This window comes from Polistes canadensis, unplaced genomic scaffold (genome assembly GCF_001313835.1).
Source record: "Polistes canadensis isolate GaletaPanama2010 unplaced genomic scaffold, ASM131383v1 scaffold_32, whole genome shotgun sequence".
In the NCBI taxonomy this organism is placed as follows: Eukaryota; Metazoa; Arthropoda; class Insecta; order Hymenoptera; family Vespidae; genus Polistes; species Polistes canadensis.
The window spans coordinates 782,401-800,698 of NW_014569579.1; the positions used below are offsets into that span (position 1 = coordinate 782,401).

General features: G+C 37.7%; 1 protein-coding gene across 2 annotated transcripts in view; it reads right to left on the reverse strand.

Annotated features, from left to right (window-relative positions):
* Positions 1 to 15,420, reverse strand: part of LOC106784245 (inhibitory POU protein) — a 37,045-nt gene extending 21,625 nt beyond the window's left edge. For both annotated transcript variants that reach the window (XM_014743581.1, XM_014743580.1), the window contains exon 1: positions 14,348 to 15,420. In XM_014743581.1, coding sequence (XP_014599067.1) covers positions 14,348 to 14,509 — 162 coding nt within the window. In that variant the 5' untranslated portion in view covers positions 14,510 to 15,420. The remainder of the gene's footprint in view (positions 1 to 14,347) is intronic.
* Between the last annotated feature and the right edge of the window lie 2,878 nt (positions 15,421 to 18,298).

Genomic DNA, 18,298 nt, shown 5'->3' on the forward strand with positions numbered 1-18,298 from the left:
TATGTGATTCCAGGAAACGTCATTGCGCCGGTCGCGTTCAAAGGAGGAAATGAAGTGAACTAATGCAATCTTGAAAATTCAGAAAGCGACAGTAGCAGGTAATCAGACGTTGTAGATACAAGGCGAGAGCAGTTTATCAACTTTCACAGTTGGAATTTTTAAATGTCGAAAGTTTCACAGGTGACCGTAGGTAAGGCAAACATTTTTCACAAGGAAGAAAACCTCCTTTTCCATTTTCGATCCAAATCGAGAAATTAATAGTTACTTCTTCGTCGTTGATTATCAACGATTCAAAGGAGTGAGAACGATAGTCAGAAAGCAAAGTCAACTGCGAATGTTAACTCTGTCATAATTCATCGGTCTGTTTACTTTAACCCTCCGCCTTTCAACATTTGATAACGTAACGCTAATTCCACGATCAATAATGCATGAATCATTGAAATTATCCCTTGAATCTGTACACCGATTGGACATTTAGTTTCTAAAAGTATCATTCCTGATTTATTCAGATTTTAAATTTACAGATATGGCATAGAAAAAGAAAAAAAAACAAACATTCAAGATCTCAACATTGTCGATCTTTGATGTTTCATTCAAGTGGAAGAAAATGTTATATCGTGAAGGGCTCCGTCTGATAATATTTAAATAGAAGTCACCAAAAGCGTGGCCTCGGTTCGGACGAAAAATCAGTGATTTCGTAGGCATACTTCCCACATATATCTCTGCTAGCCACGCTCATTGGCTACGTACCGTTCCGCCCCCGCAGCCCCGCCAATCAGACCGGCCGCTTTCTCTCATCGATCCACACCATCCACACTATACTCAGCCGCCATGCTCAACTTGCCTGTTCCGGCTATCCTTCTCCGACGATATACCTTCACCAACGTGGAATAGCGAACATAAGCGAAGCGAAGGGAAAACCTAAGGGCAACCAATCGAGAACGAAGAAAATATTTCCAAAAGAAAAAGCCTGACACGATTGCTTCGACGGATGTAGATATTTTTCCTTTCTCTCTCTCTCTCTTTATTTCTTTTTTTTTTCTTTTCTTGTTCACAAACGTTTTTACATGTAATGTATGTATATTTATGTACATTTCTCATATATGCACAACGAAATACACGATCAATGTTTAACTTTAGAATTTCTAACGTCATTCTTCTTTCTATTACGAAGTTAAAATCAAATTTTATTGTTAGAATTTTACCGATTATTACGACAGAAGACTAAGCCAGAAAAGAAATTTATTTTATATATAAAATCATTACTACCGGCAAATATTTATTATGGTTGTAATGTTCGTAAATAATTTGCAATACTTTATCGATTTATTTGCTATTTTTATTTTCGTCGAAAGAAACGATCAAACTAATTAATCGTCGTTAAAATATTTTTAAAAATTAACAGTACTCAATAGATAAGAGTACTCAAAAAAGATACCGTTTAAACTCGTCCACTTTTCTTTTCCAAATTCAATCGTTTGTTGTTAAGTATGATAAAGCGATGTTCTTACACAATCATTTCCCATCCATCATATGTTGTTCTCCGTCAACAACGGGGTGTTCATTCCCAGACCAAAATACCGAATTTTCTCCCGAACTTGGGAAACTCTAGCACAGCGACGACAATTAGGATAAAAATTGACAAACGAGAAAGACCGCAATGAACCGTTTATGATGGATAGATCGCGAACATGTTTCCCCATAAAAATGATTTTTCACGAGTTTCGCAAATGATTAGACGTTTATTATCTTTATACATACGACATACTTAATTTACAAAAGTATTCATTCTTTTGTTAAAAAGAATGACGATTACAAAATATCGCCAAAAAAAAAAATACAGCTGGTCAGCTAACACGATACATTAATATACAATAAAAAGAAAGAATTCAATCGTTACAATATAATCTATAATACATTCTCAAAGTAATTATAAGAATCTAAAAAGCTAATAAACAAAAAACAAAAAACATAAACGAAAAATCACGTAATATCTTGCACAAAAAATAATATAAAAATAATAATTCGAAAGGGATATTCGAGTGACCGATATCGAGCCGAGAACCGAATGAAAAAAAATACTTTCGACGCTATACGGACGCATCAATTTTCATTATCCCATTTAGCAAATAGGCCGACATTGTGGAAGAGGAGAAAGTGATTCGGGACTGTCAAAAATGGTCTCTGGCGCGGTCGAACTCCCGTCTGGTTAACAGGCAGTCTCGTCATTGCTACGGCCGCTATAACGGGCGTACACAGCTATAGCAAGAAACCTCCTCTAATGGAGGTTCGCTTCGACCGGGTCGACTCTCTCGCGCACAACTCCCTCCGAGCAAGCAACCTAGCTACGCCACCCTTTGGAATAAACTCGACTCACCCTCTCTTTCTCTCTTTATCTTCCTATCTCTTTCTACTACCATCGTTCTCCCTAAACCAGTCCTCCTCTCTTTCTATTCTTCACCCTATTTACTGTCTTCCTTCCTTTTTCTCCTTTCCCTCTTCTCCTATCTCTCTCTCTTTCTTTCCATTTTTCTTTCTCTTTCTTATTCTCTCTTCACCTCAACCCCTCGAAGACAAGCATTCCCTTCATCGTTCTCCATTTTTTCGTCGTTCTCCGTTCTCCACTAGCGTATTTCATCATACCATCTTACTGCTTTCTACCAGCAACTTCTCGTCAATGGTACAATTATCTCTTTTCACTTTTTCCCTTCGTTCTCCATCTTTCTCATTCTTCCTATCTCTGTTCCCCTCGTTCAAGTTCTCTCTGATCTCTCGGATCATCTTTATAGCCGATCACATTAAAACGGTACGGCACGTGGAGTTTATAGGGCCATCTTCAAAACCACCTTAGTAGTCTTATACACATAGGTACATACATTCTAATATATATATAAAATAGGTATATATATAATAAAAAAGAGAGAGAAAGAGAAGATGGACGAGTTTTACGTCGACGATCTTGGACGTTTCATCCTTCGACGAGAGGCAATCGTTTCACGAAGCCGGCGGCCATTCGTCCGTTTCTCGTGAAAAAATTCGGACTATCCGTTCCGTAGTCGTCGTCGTATTTTTTTTTTTTCGAAGAAGACAGACCATTGCATTATTAAAAAGACGTTAAACGAGTCGCGTGGAAAAGGTGAAACTATCGTCAAGGACGTCTCGGTTTAGTAGTTTTTATCGGCACAAGTTCTCATGGAGAACGCCCGTGTTCTGGCTTTATCGATCTTTTGTTAACTCTTCGTTCTACAAAAAAACTAATAGTCAACTTGCCGACAAAAATAATAAAATGATTGAGGTTCTTATTTTATTTTTTTCTCTTCTCTTCCTCGTCATTTACCATTATATAAATCGCGTACACACTTCTCGACGATCATCGTTATTATTTATATGTCTATCAGCTACAAACACTTTCATCGAATTACAGACCTTCAATGGACGGACTATTCTTATCGGAGGAAAGAAAGGGAAAAACAAATTGACCAAGAGATAAGAGAACCGATCGACTAGGAAACGAGTTGGAAACACGATACTCTAGCAACGAAGGCGAATGGACGAGCGATAATTTACGAGGCATGTAATTGGAACAGTAGTAATGCACTTAAGGAAGGATGAGAGCAAATAGCATGTAGCAACTTGGTCACGTGGCGCGCACGTGGCAGCGCGTGCCACTGACACCCAACTGTAGCTCACCCTCTCCTTCTCTCTCTCTCGTACTCTCCTCTATCCAAAACTCGTTTAAGTATAAGGATTCACAGAGTCCTCGCGAAGGTTCTTCCATTGTATCTCCCATCGGACCCGGAACCCGAGCATTAAGAAAATTGAAACGTCGATTTGTCCTCGAAATTCTCCCCAAAGATAATTTCATTAAGATCGCCTCCGAGGGTGGATGACTCGGGCGTCTTTAGGTGTAGGATCCGACGAATAAATCGTTCCTCGATCTTACAACGAATGATGCTAATTTTGTTCGACGTTACGTCGAAATTCGATGTGGGGAATTATTTGATTTACTCTGACACGTCTTCTTGTTGCCTGCCAAGAAACTCGTCTTTAGTGAAAAACTTGGAAGAAGAAAGAAAAAAAGTTACCCGCAAAAAAAATATTTCCCAAGGATGATTTGATCAAAAAGGAAAGAAAATAAAAAAGAAAAACTCTGACACGTCCCTCTCGTTCAATTGACTCGATGAAGACACTCGCTAATAAGGATTAAAAATCAGAAAAATGTAATTAAGAGAGAAACGTTGTAACGTTTGGACAAACTCGCCAAAGAACTCGACTGATCGACGATAAACGCGTTTGTATGCCATCTTGTTTGAAGAGTGACACATATCCTACAAGCGAATGTTTGCTCTACCCACGCATTATGTCCTCCAGTGTCCTGCTCGTGCTCGAGCAGGTGCACAAGCAACCTCTTTCTCTTTTTCTCTCTCTCTCTCTCTCTTTCTCTCTCGTTCTTTCTTTCTATCTAGTTTGGCCCTAACGTGTTCTCCTAGCCAGCCGTGTATGTCACGATACAATCGTGGCGTAAACATATGGTCATAATAATAGACTCTTGATTTTGACGAGGGCCGGGCTCCCTTCGTGTATTCCGTGATTGCTTCTCTCTGTTTCTGTTACCCCTCTATAACCAAATGAACTCACTAGAACTGCTTACTTCAAGTGGCCCGGCAAAAAAAAAAAGTAATCTCTTGTGGCAAAATATAAACCAAACGGTATATAAAAATAATAAGTAATTTTAACAATAACAAATTCAAAAGTAGATTATCTAGCATATAATTTCAAAAGTATAAAGCACTATTTTGAGATCCATCCTTAAAAGTCAAAGTAATGATAGCGTAAACCGTTAAACGAGACCATTACTGTATGTATACTGTATAGTTCACCTTATACATTGTCGATAATACCTACTATACGTTCTTTCGCTAATGTAGGACCGATATTATGAACGTTATCCTCGCGCTTTCGTTTAGGTTCACGATTTATAAGTAGTTCAAAGTGAGTACTACCTATATAGGTGATGCGCGAGTAAAACGTATAATCAAAGTATTGATAAAATACTTCTTTCAAACATGTCGTTCTTAATCATTAATAATATATCTGAACGTATTAATAGTTATTTTTTTAAATATCATTATTTGATTTGCAATTCATGATTATTACGAAATGAATTAAAGTAATTATAAATATTTTATATTAATGTACGTATCTAAAATGTATTTAAAAGTTTATTCTTAATTTAACAAAGATTATTCTCAAAGAAAGTAAAGATATAAAAATTTGTAAATTGTTTATATATCCTCGTAACCAACGATCTGCATAGAAATCGGTAAAGAATGGAATAAAGTAACGAAAAGCGATAAAAGACCGATACCGTGTCTCCGCAGATCCGGTTGTACAGCGTCTAGAGGAATAATGTATAGACGGACATTCACAGCGAACAAACGGCAAAGACTTGTTGGTTAAGAGGGTATTTTTAGTACTTCTTCCAGCTACGTGCGGAACAAATCGATCGGTCTTACTCGTCAAAAATTGATTCACTTGTTTCATAAGAAGTGCTGACAGTGTTACTTCCCAATGGCACGGACTTATATCTTCGAGGTTAATATATTATATGAATTATCTTTACGATCGACAGATCAAAAATCAGAATCTCAGGTTTTTTTATTTCAACTTCTCTCTAACTAAGTAATGAATAATACTTTTTTAATTAATCTTCATTTTGTTTGATCGATCTAATCGACAATTTTTGATCATTTCATTTGGTGCAATAATTTAATCGTTTTATTTCATTCTAAAATTTTTGATCAACGATAAATATATTTGAAAAAAGATCGAAAGGTAAACATGATAAGAGATACAAACTATTCGAATTTACATGTTCCTTTATATACGCAAGGAAAAAATACATATATCCTAAGTAGTACTAGACGTGAGAGAACTCTTGAATCGAAGAATTGCAAAGTTCGGATAAAGTTTGAACAGAGGGATGAAGGTTCTCCTTGTTTTCTTGCGATGATGTTTTCCACAAACAGTATACTGGTATCCCGAACACGTAAGGGAATCATCTTTTTTTTATTCGTTCTACTAGAGGACCACGTTTAAAATATCAACGCGAAGAAGAAAAAAAGAAAGAGAGAATAGAAGATATCGGATATCTCGAGGTATATTTCAGATATCTTGTTAAATATTGATAACTTTTTTCGTCTTAGAAATCTTCATGCTCACGATTTCGAATAATTTACCTCGAATTCTTAAAATCAAGATTAACTGCTAACTTGCCGGATGGACGAATGTTTGTGTACCTATATTAATTAAACAAAATTATCACTTATTTTGTCTTCATTAATCGACGATAAATAATAATGTTATTGCGCTTTTACAAAAAAAAAATCAAAGACAATCATCATAAATGTCAATGTTAACAAATGAACAATAAATAGTCCTAACTATCAATTGTATTTTGTCTGGACGTCTAATCGGTTGGGTAACATAATCGGAAGTCGATATTCGGAGCTCGAATCTTCGTGAAAGTAGTGCACCGTGAGCACCCACTAATGTGTATCTTGACTCGGGGTGAGGAGGAAGGGTAGCACCCTAACAAATTTAGGACTCGTTAAGTTCCACTCGTCGTCCTTCGTCGTCCTTCTCGACCCTCCGACATATCGTTCGCAGGTACACGCTCGTATACGCGTTTAACCACGAAGATAGTAAGAGGGAGAGAGAAAGAGGAATAGAAAAGGAAAGAGAAAAGGGATAGGAACCGTGGAGAAGGAAAAGCCCCGTAAGTATTATTGTAATTATACACTTAGGTTTATTTCCTGCGTGCCCGCCTACTCGGCAAGGGCTGATAGCATTATATACCGTAGGGTCCCTAATAAAAATAATAATAAGAGTGTTAAACCGCGGCGGAAGCGATGTTCACCTTTTCATCGTCCTCCAACCCTAACCACGTACTACCCTGAGCCACGATATGTACCAGAAGAGAACACCCTGTACTAAGCGAACATATACGTAAGTACATATAAATGTATATATGTATAGATGTGCTTATTTTGTACTGTATATTCACCTGTCTTTCTAAAAAATATGGTACAAAACTTCTCGATTGTATAACATGTTTAATATTTAAAATTTTTTGTCAAAAAAAACATTTTTATCTTTTCAAAGATATATTAATAAATCTCATTTTCTTGTCTTGTTCTTTTTTTTTTTTAATTATATTGAAATGAAATTGTATTATGAACAAGAGTTAAGACCGATAGGACCAGACAAGAACACTATGTATAGCCATTTCAGAACACGTAGATATACTTGTACAAACACCAATGTGTGTCTTCACATAAGGATATCCGTGTGTGTATGTGTGAGCGTATGTGTGTGTTAGTCTATACATAAAATACAGGTGTACATAGATTTATGTATATACTGGAAGTTACTGTGTGGCGCAGAGAACATGGCGTAGAGACCCTATACAGAGATCCTACGTCTACGTATCGTGAGGTTTTGCGTGGCATTTGGTGGATACCACAAGGGTCGTTCGGGACACCTTCTACGATGGTGTGTATACTCGACATTGCGCGGATCGCAAATCAGTCGTAAAACCTAGCCGCGTTTGAAACTTTACGGTTGCCTAACACTTCTTGGCGATGGTATAGAAAAGGATGTAAAAGCAAGATTCAAAAGCGAAAATTTGCTACAAGAAACATCGAAGTCTCTTTTCAAAGTAAGTTCTTTCTTTGTTTCCTTTTTTATATAGAAAAAAAAACACAGATAGGTTTTACGGATATTTTAAATATCAAATGAGTATTCTAAACGAGTTTAGATTACGTCCCTTTTTTAAAACCTTTGCACTCTGTTGTCGCTGCTGCGGCGACATTGTAATATGAAGAATCGCCCAGAAGCTAATGCGATTAAGTCAACACCTTCTGATTTTTTTATCCTTTTCAGCTACCAAAAGATGATTACGTTCTTATTTGGACATCCTGTATATAATATCTTGCTTTGTTATAGAGCCTATACTTAGAAAAAAGACTATATACTTTTCTGATCAAATTAATAAATCAACAATTTTATTGTAAAAACCAATGTATCAAAAAAACAACCATTTTCTCAATTTTTATTTTCTGAACTTAACCGCATTGGCTTCTGAGCAAATCATGTAAGCTAGTAACTTCGTTGTCGCCGCGGCACGACGGCATCGAAGTACAAAGGGTTAATATTATGTAATTTAAGCGTATTCAACATAAACACGTTATCATGATCTAAATTATTTCAAATGCATCTAAAAATAAGTTATGAAATACAAAATGATCTTTCATGAAAATGTATAATAGAATTCAAATTAATATTCAAAATTTCATCGTAAAAAAATGTATTGACAATTTTATAAACGTTAGCCTCAATCCACCCTCAATGTACGGATAATCGTGCGTGACTGTTCTCTCTCTCTCTCTATTCCTCAAACCCTCCTAGAACAGTATTAGTTAGTGGCTACCATTCGAAGACCCTTCTTCACCAACGAATACACGCTGCCACTTATTTCTTTCCCTAACCTGAACCATCCTTCTGTCCACCTGCACTTCAGTGTCGCTCCAAATACTCAAATTCGTCGAGACTAATACGACCTCGTCACGAAAACGCAATCACCATAGCGACGATTGAATGCTTTAATAAGTAATCGAATTATTAACATTCCTTCTAATTCAATAAAATTTCATAATTGCTCTACGATCGTAAAATCATTATTATTATTTCTCCATAATTGACTTTTTACGATAATTTTAATTACAAATTCAGATTATATATTATAATACAACCATTGCTAGAACAATTTTATGTGAAAACAGATACGGATGATGATCGAATAGATTCATTGAATTCAACCATCGGCAAAGTACTTATTAAACCCAATGTATTATGAGCGAACAAGTCATGGCAGTAGTCGAACTGATTTATGCACGAAACTGTTCTGCACTATAGTAGGTATCGCTCCGAATATCGGCTTATTGAATTAATTCCTCTAAAGAGCTTAACGCATGACGTTCGTCTAAACCAATGATATATTTGTTCTTTCTCCGGAAAGGGAAATCTATCCTGAACCGATTTCTATTCAAAGAGAACGGAAATAGAGAAATACAGACACGGGTAAAATGGGTCTTTAAGGAAAATTTCGAGTGGGCAAATTCTTGTCTAAAAATAAGAAGAAAAAGAAGACGATGACTCTTGCCTCTCTCTCTTTCTCTCTCACACTCACGCCTTCCATTATTTTCAATTTGTGTAAATTAACGTTTTCGTTCTGCGCGTCTCCGTGAAGGACAATAAATAAGGGGCCAAGCGAGTAGTAAATATAAATCAGGAGTGATTGGATGTAAGTGGGGAGCGTTATGTGTCCCCAGCGTCCCGTGTGTGGGGTCGACCGCGGGTATTCTATAGTTGTAACGTAGTAGACACGTACGCAGCTTTCTTTCTCTCTCTCTCTCTCTCACTCACTCTTTCTCTTTCTCCTGATATCTCTAGTGGTAGAGTCGTAGAGCGATCTATGCCGTATCCACGTAGTTCGCGTAGTTCACTAGCGAAAAGAAGGAAAAGCTGGTGTACTTTGCTTGGCGTCAACGTGTCTCGCGAGTACTGCGTGTATATATCTGACTGTGGGATATGTACAATAGAGAGAAAGAGAGAAAGAGGGAGAGAGAGTGATACCGATTCCATTTGTCACGTACCACCATCATTCTCTCCCTTTCATTTTAATCCCCCTACTTCTACTTTCCTTTGTCAATCGATGTGCTTCGCCTGCCAAATGATATTTCGATATCCCTTATCCAACTTGCGAATTCTTCATTGCCTAGATCAACGTTTTATAGAAATATAAAAAAGTAGAAAGAGAGAAGTAAAGAAATAAACTTTAGGAACGTCATTAATTCATCGTTATTCGTCTCGAAGCATACGTAAGAAATCACCGGATATTGAAAATTGAATCGACCTAAATTCAATAACGCTGTTTCGTTATTAAACGTTAGTCATTTCATCTCAACGTCAATTTTTTTTGTTCTTCCTTCGATTAGGATAACAGGTGAATAATATATATATATATATAAACGAATAAGTCTATGCTACAACAGGTGTGTAAATCCGAATCGAAGAAAAGGTACTTTTTGTCACGCATTCGACGTGGTTAGAAACGGTAAAAAGTCGAAAGGGATCATTGAGAAGGATATAAATATTCAAACAATAAGTTCAAATACAAGCAAGGCTTTCGTAGTCATTTTTTGTCTTACTATATTTCTCTTTTTTCCTCTCTCTCTCTCTCTCTCTTTCTCTATCTCTATCTCTCCCACTCTCTATTCGTGCACAGGTGTGCACTTTCGGCCAGGGACACAGGTGTAAGCGGGAGAAATTATCGATTATGCAATCTCGTGGCCCAGCGTGGGCCAGCAACTCGTACGCCTACGCGAAAAAAGATCTAACGTTCGTATAACATACTAACACAAGTAAATAAAAATATATACATATAATGCATGTGCACACAGGACAAAAACACTATAGTTTTCCAGGGTCTACTTCTCTGTCAGTACAGTTATGTAATAAATATAAAATAATTGTAGCGCAGCTCCATCGAATTCAACCGACATTAATTAGACCATGACAGACTTGAAGATTCACTCGCAATCAAATTTTTTGATAGTCTTCATCTACGAGGATTTAACATAGAAAGAACTCTATGGTCTCTAATTTTTACTTAAGGAGATATAATCGTTAATGATACATGGAAAATACTGATTTTATGAGTGTCATTTGATCGATCAGTCTTTCGTCGGAAGACGTTTCGTCGTAATTAAAATGAGAACCGATATTATCTCGAATTCGAGGTGACAATAGGAATCATTATTAACGGCGTAATTGCTTTTGGATATTTTATCGAAATTTCATTATGTCGTCGAAACTATTTCATTCATTGTCTGGCACCGGCCAAACGTCTGCCTTTCAAAATTCACGTAAAAACAGTTACGTTGATTAAAATTAATAAGCTAGCATACGGACGTTATGATAATGTTGATTCTTTAATGAGTTGCCCAATGACGTATCGTATGAACCGCGAGAGTACAAGAATTTTAATTGATTTCATATATATTTATGGCGGGTACATGTCATTACAGTGATGACCATTCAATGCGCATTAATGCCTCGTTTGTTGTTTAATCATTGAATAATTCGAAATTATATTATTTTGCAGCATCGCGCGTTTAATTAAAATGTTTATTTAAACCGCCGCGAAATTGATTACAGTTCTTTAGTATTAATAAACGATCGCTCGATAGAAATTTGTCAAATAAATAATTTATGCGTCAACATGCGGAGACTCACGGAATGAATATTTACACGAACGATGATGCGTCTTTGTTTCATTTTTTAATTTTTTTGCCCGATGTGAGAAAGTGTTCATTAAGGAAGAAAGAAAAGGAAAAGTAACACTGCATCTAAAATATCTATTAATTTTTTTCGTTATAAATTTAATTATAAATTCATACTTACAACGTATGTTTATAATTTACAATATTTTCAATATTATATAATTTTTATTAAATAGGAAGAAAAATATGAGATTTGTGATATTATCTATTCGAAAGAAAATGTTTTCCTCGTCTCGATCGTTACTTCGTGATCCAGTAATCTGATTCACTATGAAAGAGCGTTTACTTTCGATGCTTAATTCGCGATGACGCAGTAAACATAGACGGGCCAATCAATAATCACTACGTCGGAGTGGCCAAGACTCGCAACACGTCGATCTATTTTTCATCGTTACTTTTTATATATATTTATATATAATATCAAAACTAACTAACGAGTTCACTTTCCTTCAAATATTTTAATTTATTAAATTTCTAACTAATCCAACGGTGGCTCGTCGTGTCTAAGGATAACTTTCGTTTACGAACATTTTTAAATATCTTACAGAATTTATTTATCATCGACGATGTCTTGTTCTTAATGAAAAACTTTAATCGTCGCATAAACATAATACCTAAAATTAACTTGACCACATTCTTATTCGCAAACAAAACAATTAATCCCCCGTAACTCGAAAAACGATAATGCCGAGAATAAAGAATTTAAAATACTCTCATTAATCTGGACCTCTTCGATATTCCGTATGAATGCTGGAAAAAGTAAAAGTCCAGAAAAATATTCCAGATGAATAATATTCATCGATCCTTGAATAATTATCATTCAAAGGATGAATAAATAATTGATCTAAGATATCAATTACGTGGATATAGATAATTAATATTACGAATGGAGAGAAGGGGGACAGGAAATAAAATTGTATTTGCATATGATTAAAGATTAAAAGGGAAAGAAATTTTACATATTTTAGGATTAACACAACGTGCGAATTAAATTAATAAAAAAGTTATATTAGAGAGAATCGAAAACATTAAGAGCACGAGAGGAAAAGAAAGAAATAACAAGGGAGAGAGAGAGAGAGAGAGAGAGAGAGAAAGTAAGAAATAAGGGGAATAAAAGAAAGAGAGCGATGAAAAGAACCGAAGAGAAAAATCAAAGAAAAGAACGATTACGTCGGATTCGCGTTATCGGGCGTAACAGTACGGCTGTAATCTCATCTAGGCACTCAGTTCGTAGCGACGGTTTTTATCCTATTACGTCACATGAATAAACTAAAGACCTACTGGAGTTCTCCGACGTTCGAAGAGGGAGAAGAAGAAGGAGATGAAGAAGAAGGAGAAAGGAACATCGTGATGGTTCCGCACCGGGGCACGTTACTTTCTGTGGAACCTCGTGTGTTTTGAGTCGCTGATCTTTCGAAGTAGAAAGAACGATTCTCTTTCTCTCTCTCTCTCTGTCTCTCTTTCTCTCAATGTGTTTTTTCATCCGTCAAGAAACATCTTTCGTACCGGCAAAATTGCTGAACTTCGATTGATTCTGTTTAAATAGAGAATGCTACTACCACTTATCTTATCTTTTCTTTTATTTTCTTTCATTCCTTTTTCATTTCCTCATGTATGTAGATTCCTTCGAAAAAAAAGGGCTTTCTTCGTTACCACGTTTCAGCTCGTGCACTTCCTTGAATATTTCATTAGAAAAACACTCGACGATAAGTCGTTCTCTACCTTTTTACGTTCCTCCCCCCAATATCCTCGATATCGTGTCGAAGAGAAAAGCCAAATAGATTTATGGAGTCGTTACCAGTCTACGTTGGATGTTGCACGATTAGATTTATTTTACGAGGAAAGATGAATTTTATGCTATCTTAATGGGACATCGTTGTCTTATTCTTATAATGGTAAAGCTTAAAACTATATCATCTATGAATTCCTTTTGTATCCCTGAATAATTTTAAATAAACCACCTCGATATAGATTTAACGATTAAAAACAACACTTTTTAAATTTAGCAATCAAAGACAATGACATTTGTAATTTAGTTATCTCTTTCTATTGGCTACAGACCGTAACGATCGATTTTCTTATCTAACCAGTAAATATCTTTCTTATATATAATTCATATCTATAACTTTTTACCGAACGTTATTGCCGGATGTTATTCAAAAACAGCGAAAAGCGTAATAACAGGGAAGAAAACAACGTGGTTCTCGACGGAAATCGATCGTTACCAGTCGTAAAGAGAAAGAATAGAGGATGGAAGAAGTAGAAAATGCACGGTGAGCGAGCGGTGAATTATGTGACGCGGGAAAGTGCTACTGAGGAGAAGAAAAAGAAAAACTTTTCCATATGTTCCTTACACTTTTTCAAACGTTTCGATAAGAACAAATACCGTATCTTTATATTTCTCGACACGCGATCAAGAAAATGTGGTCATTATCTAAATACAATATTAACATTTCTCAAAAGGGTATATTGAAAATGATATATTTAAAATGATTAAAAATATGCTCTTGTCTAGTTATATCATTGTATTGACTCTATGCACTTATATTGTTCATTTGTGTGTAAGATATATTTTTTATAAGACTTGACAAAATTTACACACTATTTACTGATATCTTTATAAGAATTAAACATTTATTCTGTTTCATATGTCTAATATGCGAAAATAACTATCTACAAATATGTACTTGTTTTCTTTACTAACCAAAAAAATAGATTAGAAAACATGAATAAACAAGGAAATAGCTTGGATAAAAAATCTCTAGAAACGCGAGCAAAAAACACAATATTTACATTATTTATTATTAATATCAAAATATTTCAGACGGAGGCGGCATATTTTGTAAAGATTTCGAAATACACGGTGTCATCGTAGAATCAAAGACAAGACTTTAACGAAGGAAGAGAAAAGAACGGAAAAAAGGGATTGATGAGGGACTCACCGTGGGATTGGGCATACAGCGTCGCGGCGGCGGCGGCATGGGATCCGGCGCGGCACGATATGGTGGTGGTGAATATCTGCCCGAAGGGAAGCAACCGGGGGCGGTAATCGGTGCCCCATGGAGTCCCTTGCTTCCCATCATCTTGTCCGGCGAGTACATCATCCTGCCACTGCCGGTGATCGGTTTTCACCGATTCGCCTTACACCACACGCGCGCGCGCGCACACGTTAGGCCTAAAACCGGCGGCAGCTCGAGACAAAACGATCGCACCAACACCGACGACCGTTCATCAACTGTTTTCCGAAGATTCTTTGCATCTGTGAAAGTCCAAAATCTAAAGTCTACAATCCGAATTCCTTCTATTTTCCTTTCTCTCTCTCTCTCTCTCTCTTTCTCTCTCTCTCTTCTTTTATGTCTCTCTTCTTAGCTTCTTTAGTTTTATTTATCTTTTAGCTTCTTTGTCGTCACGTTGCCAAGTCCCGCATTCTCGATCAACGAATTAATCTATCCAACCAAGCCGACGTCTGACGAGACGTCGACTTAAACTCCTGCATGATGCACACCACGATCGAGCACGATCATTAAGATAGTCCCAAGGATCCTTCGTAACACCTTTCTCCGTTTATTCTTATTAATGGATGTACTCACTCTTTTTCAACGAACGACAACTACCTATCTCTCTCTCTCTCTCTCTCTCTCTCTCTCTCTCTCTCTCTCTCTCTTTCTTTTTCTCCCTCTCCCCTCTCTGCGTATGTCTCAAAAATCGATCGTTCGTATGTCGACGGGTGAATAGAGATAATTCTTCAACGTCGATTATAATCGGCAATGATCTTTTATTTATTTACTTTTTTTTTTATTTTTTTTTATAACTTAGTCATGAAACAATGTTAAACACAGGAGAATAGCGAGTGTTAACTCGAAAGGAAGCCACCGGTAAAGCAATCGTAGAAAACCGTGGCTTGGATCGCGCAGGACCGTACGTGGATCTTGTCCTAGAGCTCCGCACTTTTTGGCGCTGACTGGCCTGCGAAGAGTGCTCTGCGGATGAACTCTTCCAGAGAGGGGGAGAGAATCGGCGAAGGGTGCTTCTCGAAGGGGTGGTTTACTCCGGGTGCCAGTGGTGGTGGGATAGAAAGTACGGGACGGAGCAAGGGGTTGTCAAACCGCAACGACGAACAGAAGGCGGAGCTTCGAAACGTTAGCGCATGCGTTTGATCCCTTTAGCTTGGTCGGCCATCTTTCTTCCTGCCTTCGTGTGGGTGTCGCTAACCGCGACCACCCGCTTCTCTCTTCGCATCCACCTCTTCGATCCAACAGCACCACCTTCCTGACGTCTCTCTTTCTCTCTCTTTCTCTCTCTCTCTTTTCCTCTTTCTTTCTCTTGAAACTCCAACCCCATTCCTGTTGAAACCCTCCACCAAGAGACTACTATGAGGAGCAACCAACCTTACCCCGTTCCGGTGTCTCCTCGTCGACACGAGGATGCGGTCTTCTACCTACTTTTCTTGCCCCACCTTTAGGCTCTTCTATGAGCACGCGAGATCCGGTCGAGCGATCCGACTGTACCTACCGGACTAAATATACACGGACCGAGTGCGTGGCTTACTACTCGCAGCCATATCTACTACTACTACAACTGGATTAGTGGTAACTCCGAGGAATTCTTCCAACGAGTCTGACTTAACTTTCTACCTTTGTACTACTTTGAATTTTCTTGGAACTTGGCGCACTTCGAAAGAAAAAATAATATCGGTCGATTAAAACGATAGAAACGATCGAGAAAAAATGTCCGAAAGTCCGTATCCATCCTTCTTCTTACCAATGGGCTATCAATTATTTATCCAACGGATTCCAATCTCGCACGATCGCCGGCCCTTCGATAGCAATCCGAGCTCCGAGGGTGAGCAATTTAGGCGGGCCGTTAAGCGACTTATTCGTCGGTTTCCACGGACGGCGGTCAAACGTCGTTCGTTATTTTCATCGGAAGGCAACCTTGGGGAATAGCGACGCTTCCAAGTTAGGAATACCGGCTAGAAAGGACGGGAAGGACAGTACCGTTGCTGACGGTGATGGAAGAAAGGATGAGATGGAAGAGATAGACTAACATAAGAGAGAGAGAGAGAGAGAGATGAGTAGGAGGGGGAGAAGAGAGGGCCTCGACAGCAGTCGTTTTCCGAGGGATGTTGGCCGGAAGGTTCCCGCGGGGCCTGTGTTATCGCCTCGGCAGGATGACCAGCCCGCGTTATCAAATATTAAACCTACTTGCACCGGCAGCCTATCCTCGACAAGGTATCCAAAGCCTCCCCCTTTTCGTCCTCCGTTAGCCTCGCACCAACCACCACTGGCTACCGCCAAAACCTACACCCACTTTCACCCACCCAACCATCAGGAGAGAGAGAAAGAGAGAAAGAGGAAGAGAGAGAATTCTACACTCTCGTCTATCCGGTCTATCCGTGCTTATGTTCTTGCCATTGTGTTGTTGCTGTTGTCGTTGTTTGCCCGCAACAACGAGAGAAATCCACACTAGGCCCGCGAAATTGCTTGCCCGCAACCGTTTCCACTGGCCTCGAGGTAAACCGGTAAAAATTGATTTTCGAGCCCGCCAAGGAGAGATACACAACGCGACGAAAGTTCGAGGCCAAGTCGTAGAGGTTCTCCACCTTGGTCCTAAGGTTTCTCTTCTGATGGAACGATAAAAGTCCGGAAGAAACTTAACTCGAACTTTTTCTTACAAGTTTGATAGTCGACAAGACAGATGTTTTTCTTTATGTTTTATTTTTCTTTCTTTTTTTTATTGCTTATTCTTTGAGCTTTATTTCTTTTTTATTTTTCTCATTCGTATTTTTATATTCTATTGAATATCGTTTACTCCTAATAAAGAACTGGATATATATATATAAATAAATTTACATGAAATATTTCAACTCATCGACCTAAAAAAACGTTAGCCTCGAGAATCATCAAAGTACAATTTTTTCGTTCGTACCACACGATATCTTCGATGTCGAACAACAAATAAATTATGAAGGAACTTGGAAATGTACTCCCTTTCTAATTACAACCCGATACTCCGTGATTCGAGGTAGCAACAACTCCGTGGTAAAAATAGCGGTGGATGTCCATCACGTTTGAACGTAGAACGATAAAAAAAATCGAATATATTTGATAGCTAGGTACGTATAACATGGTGAACTATGGAAAGTGTACCGTGAATAGTTGAAAAAGTATCGTGAGCGTTGAAAACCGCGACATGCATCGAAAGACTGAAATTCAAGTAAAAAAAAAACAATTTTAGATAGATGTCGATTGTGAAGTTATCGAAAACTTCGACCTCTAAAAAAGTTTATCATGAAATTTTGAAGTGAAAAAACTATTTACTAAATAATATTTTTAATTTAAATATCCATTGTTCTCTGGATTTTTATTTAATATTATTCCTCCTTTGTTAACAATGTTTTATTTGTTTAAAATTATCCTTTTCCCTTAAGTATTTCTTTCTTTTATCTTATTCTTCTTTTCTATGCAAGCTCGGACTACTTCTTTATCCTCTGACCTCGCTTTTCGATGACAAAGCAAATTGTGTCCTGCGAATGGATTTGACGTTGTATAGCGTGGATTCGCAAACGCCAACTTCCATGAGGCTTTTGAATTAGCAAGAAAGAGAGAGAGAATAATAATAACATAGGTTCGAAATAAACCGGCGTGGTAGTTCGAAGCGAGCTAAATGAAAGTTACCCGGGAATTACGCAACTGTAATACCGCATATTTCCAATCAAGCTAATGAGTATAATCGGCAGCCGTTTCGCTGTGGGGTCTGTGGGTAGATTCGCCCTGGAAATTCGAGGGATTCGCGTCCTGTCGTGTCGTGTCGTGGGTAAAGGGTAAAGGTGAAAGGGCGCTCCGGGTCGTGTATTCGCTGTATTCAAACTGGAGAAAACTTTTTTTCCCCAA